General features: G+C 36.2%; 1 protein-coding gene across 2 annotated transcripts in view; it reads left to right on the forward strand.

Annotated features, from left to right (window-relative positions):
- LRP2 (LDL receptor related protein 2) overlaps positions 1-5,735 on the forward strand; it is a 116,875-nt gene extending 111,140 nt beyond the window's left edge. For both annotated transcript variants that reach the window (XM_064660950.1, XM_064660951.1), the window contains exons 76-79: positions 1,787-1,906; positions 2,002-2,109; positions 3,061-3,132; positions 4,213-5,735. In XM_064660950.1, the coding sequence (XP_064517020.1) occupies positions 1,787-1,906; positions 2,002-2,109; positions 3,061-3,132; positions 4,213-4,374 (462 nt within the window). In that variant the 3' untranslated portion in view covers positions 4,375-5,735. The remainder of the gene's footprint in view (positions 1-1,786; positions 1,907-2,001; positions 2,110-3,060; positions 3,133-4,212) is intronic.
- The last annotated feature ends 288 nt before the right edge of the window (positions 5,736-6,023 follow it).

Consider the following 6,023-nt stretch of genomic DNA (forward strand, 5'->3'; position numbering starts at 1 on the left):
AGAAATTAAGTCAATTACCCCCTCTTCTCTTTCAGCATATTCATGGAATATGCAGGGAATGAATAGAGAAATGACAGCATTGTGACAGAGAATTTTTTGAGGGCCTTTGTCTTCCACAGAACATGTTAAAATGTCTGGTTTTCAAATACGGATGGTATGTTAGAAAATTCAGAGGTAAAACTCAAGCCTAACCACAGGATACACTAGTTTGTGCAGCAAGTTCTAAATTCAGCAGTTTTTTAATTTATGAAGTTTAAACAAATCATGTTTAATAGTTATGGGGACATCATAAAGTGTAACTCTACTTCATACATGTTTTGTTAAGGACACCTGAGAAATAGCAGATCCTTGTGTTTTATATACTGTATAGTTTTTCACTGGAAAAAGTATTCCCATGTTTACCATAAGAAGAACATTGTTCTACAGATTTTTGCTTGTAGGAAACAGATCAGAGGTATGTTTGAATAGTAAGCACTTGCTGTAAAGTATACTCTGGAAACTCCATAAACTTTTAAATTACAAACCTAACTGACGGTAAATTAATATGAAATGAGACAGCTAGAGAAGATAAGCTCATAATATACATATATGACCTCTGTCTAGATGAAGAAACACAGGCTTTGTTAAAACTAGGCAGCTTGTGTAAGGAAACAACCATATGAATGTTTTGGTAAATACTGGGAAAATAGCTTTAGGCTTGTATATTACCTCAGATCTTTTTCATGCCTGGAAAACTTTACTGTACTTTGCATTTTCTGGCCTAGCATTGATGTACTGAAGTTCAACCAATGCAGTTTATACATTGCCAATAACAGCTCTGGATACAGACTATTTCTACTTAAGTGGCATTAATTCTCCCTATGTATTCAGAGTAAACAAAAAATTGTGTAGTTCACTGAGAGAATTCAAAGGGTCTGGTGTACTGAAGTGAAGAACTGTGAGATGTGCCTCCTAAAATTTTAACGTCATATATGCATGAGTAGATGTTAGAGGGATGTTTTTCAGTGTGGCTGTTTTAGCAGAGCTAGGCCAATTTGAGGGAGCTGACAAGAATTTACTGTGTGGTAAAACCGTATACTCTGATAGCATAACGCATGAATTCTTGTGGCATGGAGCAGGGGTTTGTAAAAATGAGGCAGGTTTAAGAAACTGGCTGATGGAACTATTCCTGTCTTATTCCTTGCTAGTTCTTTGATGGGGCTGTAACAAGAAGGAGGACAAGTGAGTCTGGGTGGGGTTTTGTTTTCATTACCCTTCTACCTGTTGATTCATAGCTGGCTAGCCCTGAATGGCACTAATTAAGAGGATGTGCTTACTGCTTTGTCTCAAAAACTATAGCAATCTTCTTGCTGGGACAAAATGCATGAATTTCATTCTAATAAGCTACTGCTTATTAGTTTGTATGTCATTCTGAAGTCTCTAAATTAAAATATTTATTTAGTGATTATGCTTCCTTTGATATCTCTTCTCTGTTGAAGCTGTGATTTGATCTTTCCTCGCCATAAAATACTTTGAGTCAAGTATTGAAATGTGGGGGGTTTTTTGTCCAGCTAGGAAATGGGGTAATATTGGAACAACCAGTGGTCCAGGGTGCTAAGTCAGGGAGTAAAATAATGGATGGTAAACTGATGCTATGATTTTAACAGACACTAGGTTTTGTCTAAGCCTATATGAAAGTAAACATGTGTTGTTCCCCAAGATGAAAAATTTGACTATAAATGAATTCCTAGGAGGATGGAAGTGTTTACTGCACTGCAGTAGTTGTTGTTTTTCTTTTCTTTCATAGAATGAAAACTTTGCAGTGGAGTCAGGGAAACAGCCAATCACATTTGAAAATCCAATGTACACAACCAGAGATGGCGGAGCCAGCACAGCTGGTGCAGTTACAGTTGTTCGGCCAACACTTGTAAGAGAAACTTAGGCTTGACTTTCACCTTTCATTTTCCTTTATGACCTTCTTTTCTTCTTTGAAGAATGTTGATTCTCCTTCTTCTCCTACAGGTAGCAGCAGCTGGCAGTGAGGAAAATGAAAATTTTGAAAATCCTGTGTATGCCTCTGTGATATCTACTACTCCAAAGGAAACCCCTCAGAGTACAGATGCACCTCAGGTAAGAAATAGAGATACTCTAAGGCTGCCTTGTTTGTTTTCTGCTCCAGATCAGCAAAACTGAATTGTTAGGGAAGCTGCAGTACAGTTTCAGTTCTCTTTAAATAATGCCATGGGCTTGGCACATCATCTGCATCAAGTCCAGCTAACTGTACCATATTTACAAGATTTACAACAGCTGGTCAGGAACAGTTCGATAAGAGAAAAGCATCACAAGCACAGGGTTGCCTAAAGCACACAATAAGGGTCTATTTAGATTAAACCCCATCTTCTTCCTGGCCTACGTAGCTATTTTAAAGTGAACAGATTGGAATAGAGAGGGTTTTTTCACTGTTTGTTGTACTACATTTTGAGGGCAGGTACTTGTAATTTTATCCATATTTAAAAGAGCTAGCAAGGACATTTAAGACACTTTTTCTGTGTGTTCTTGCGGGACATTTTAGCAATCAAGATTGAAGTATTGCCTCATCTAGATTATTACTGATTCATGGAAGATACATTTTTGTATCTTAAAATCCATCTGAATGAGCTGGTGATGGCTTGTTTACAGGACTGTTTTCATACATTGTGCCCTAAAGGCACCTCTGATGAGCTTTGAAATGACAACTCTGTCAACCTGTTGTAGTTTCACGTCCCTCTTGTGTTGTTTTCAAGACAGTTTTTCTTCTTTGATATACATGTCTGGAATGATAGACTTCCATGAATTAATTTAGTCATTTTTATTGCCTAGTCTTGTGTGAATGCTGCTTTAGGTAAGATAACAATAACTGGTTATCTAGCAGAAAAGAAAGTTGGGTCCTATGCTTAGAATTACAACATGGTAATGTAAGAACATCCAGCTGAAATCACTGCTTTAGCAGTCAGTGCAAATGAAATCCAACAACTATAAAGGCAGTTTCCAGAGAAATTATCAGAAAAAATGTGTAAAGTTCTAATAATTTTTATGTTTCAGGAATCAAAGTGGCGTTTCTTCAAGAGAAAAATGAAACAAAACACTAATTTTGAAAACCCAATATATGCAGAGGTATTGTTAAATATTGAATAATTCTATTTTCCAGATAACATATTGCTAGACTTTGTTCTTGCTCTCATAGAATAAAGATTATGGGTAGATTCTGCTGCTATGTGAAACAGCACAGAAATTCCAGTCCAGGTTAGGGTAGGACTGAAGTAATTGTGAGAAAAGTTACTAAGCCTCCTGCAAAATGAGATGTTGAGCAGGCTCAGCTAGGCAGCACAGCTGCATTCCCCACTTCCCTGCATTCCCAGCCTGAACACTGTGGTCCGCTCCTGCTCTGGGATCTCAGGGACTGGTTTCAGCTTGCTGGTGCATTCTGGCACAGATCCAGGACCCAGCACAATTGGGAGGGTGTTCTTCTGCACCAGGAGTGAAGTGTCTATTTCTGTCCTCTCAGTCCTGGCTTCAGCACTGCACAAAAATTCAATAGCTCTGTGCACTGCAGCCTTGTTTCTACAACAGCCTTATTTTCTTACCCATATGGTTGGGTGAGACAGTTCTTTTCAGGTAGTGTGCCAACAGGTGGTATGTGTGCTGAAGGAATTCCCCCCAGGCTTGGGCGTGAAGTTTTGGAGTTCTACTGACTTGAACCAGTAATTCCAGCCCTTTTCATCTTACAGCTTAAAATTTCCAAATAGCCTAAGTGACTTAAGAACCTCCTTCCAAAAGTCACATGACTTAAAACTGTCTGCCTTTTGTGAAGAATTTAGGTTTCTAATGCTTGAACAATGTGAGAGAGTTCAGAAAGCCGGAGATTCATTTCCCCAATGAATGTAGCACTTACAAACAGTATCTACACTCCTGCATGTGCATAAAGACATATCAAACTACTCCTGACTCTAAGCATTAAAATAGAAGTTCCAGAGTAACTTGTAATATTGTATTTACTTAGCTGTACTACGTGAGGTGAATTTAGCGTTTGATTTTGTTACAGGTGGTGATTTGAAGAAATAACTTACACTGACAGTGTAATGTCAGTGACAGTGACATTTGACTTTAGGAATATTTATTTAACTTTTCTGAAAATTAAGGTTGGATATATGATGCGTTAGAATATAAACTTGGATTTTATGATTATTGTTTCAGATGGAAAAGGAACGGCAACAGGACACAGAAAATATCCCTACCCCTTCTCCTTCACTGCCTCCCAAGATTATTCTGAAGAGAGACCAACCATTAGCTTACACAGCAACAGAGGATACATTTAAAGACACCGCTAATCTTGTTAAAGAGGACTCTGTGGTATAACTAGGTAACTGATTTAGGGAAAATTAGACACATCCATTTGCACATATATTTTTTATAAACAGAAGAGTAAGGTTCACATTCAAATGCTTTATAAAAACATACACATCTCTTAGCCACTGGCTGGAGATGTACATTGAAACTATGCCTTGTTTTTTGACAAATGCCAATTTCTATTTTTGTGAACAATTATCATGATGTACTATATGTATATCTTTGCACTGAAGCTGTCTGAAAGTAATGTTATAAATATATTGTACATTTGTAAATTTTTCTAAGATTATGTTGTTCAGTGATGTTGCTAGTAGAAATTTGTATGGAATTGGTCATATATTTAGGGATAAATTAATTATATAAGTGCTTAAAACTAAAAAAAGAACCAAACAAGGCAAATATAGGAACATTACTGATATACAGGGTATTTAGAGTATACCTTTTGTAACAGCACCTTTTAAAACTTCTCCTGGTGCTCTGGGCATCTTTACCACCCTTTTATATACTACTGTACGTAAAAAAGGATGTCTCTGTTTATCTTGTGTCAAACAAAAGATGGAAGAGTCAATACAGCATCATTATGCTGAATAGTTACCTGTGGAAAATGTTGTTCTTACAATATTTTAACTGCCTGAGATAATTTCCTCTCGATCTATAAGGCACATACTTTTCTCCTAGGTTCTAATTAACACCATTCCATTAATAGTCTTCCTAAAAAGATTGGATGTATTTAGATTTTAGTGCTATGACTACTTAATGAGATTTTTCTCTTGCTCATCAATGGAATAGCTCTGTTCTTGGCTGGAGTCTGTGGAAGTAATTTGTGCTACTAAATGAAGTAGCTAGATTTCTGTAATGGCTTATTTCCAAACAGCAAAATATGAAAGATACTGGTTCATTTAAGAAATTATTCAGGTTTTTTTTTTAATGTGAAAATTTAATTTTATTGACTATTTATTTCCTAAGGTGGACATGAATAGAAAGGGAAACAATTTCTACTAGTGCAGTCTTTGTAGTTATCTGGTTGTTTCTATAACCTTCCATCAGAACATACTGTTGATCTTAGTAGCTCTTCTATTAATTAGCCAGGATAGTTCCCACAACATGAACCATTTTAGGAAACCTAATTACAGGAACATATTCTTCAGTACTCCTGGCTAGCTACTCATATAAAAGATTCCTAAAGTTATAATAATTGAGACTTCTGCTATTTGATTGTTTTATATCTAAATTCTCAAAATATATACTATTTCTAATTAGAATGCTTGTAATTACTTTGTAACATACTTTGATTAGAAAAGACAACTGTAAAATGATGCTGCTGAATAAATCTAATAAATTTATTATTTTATCACATTCTTATTCCATAATTCATGTCAAGGCTTTATGTACTTTTTTCAGTTGAGGAGACTTCAGTGCACTCTGAGATGGAAACACCAGTGCTTTAGATCAAGTCAAATAGGAATAGGGCTTCATGCTTCACACAAATGTCTAAAGTTCGTGATATAAGATGTCTTGGTACTGACATCTCTGTAAGTGTGAAAACTGCCCCATTACACTCATTCAGTAAACTGGCCCTTGAAACAGGAAACTCTTACTATTGAGATACTGACTTCAAGGTAGTATGAATGTAAGTAATTAAAATGTTAGTTCAATTA

This window comes from Pseudopipra pipra, chromosome 7 (assembly GCF_036250125.1).
Source record: "Pseudopipra pipra isolate bDixPip1 chromosome 7, bDixPip1.hap1, whole genome shotgun sequence".
NCBI lineage: Eukaryota > Metazoa > Chordata > Aves > Passeriformes > Pipridae > Pseudopipra > Pseudopipra pipra.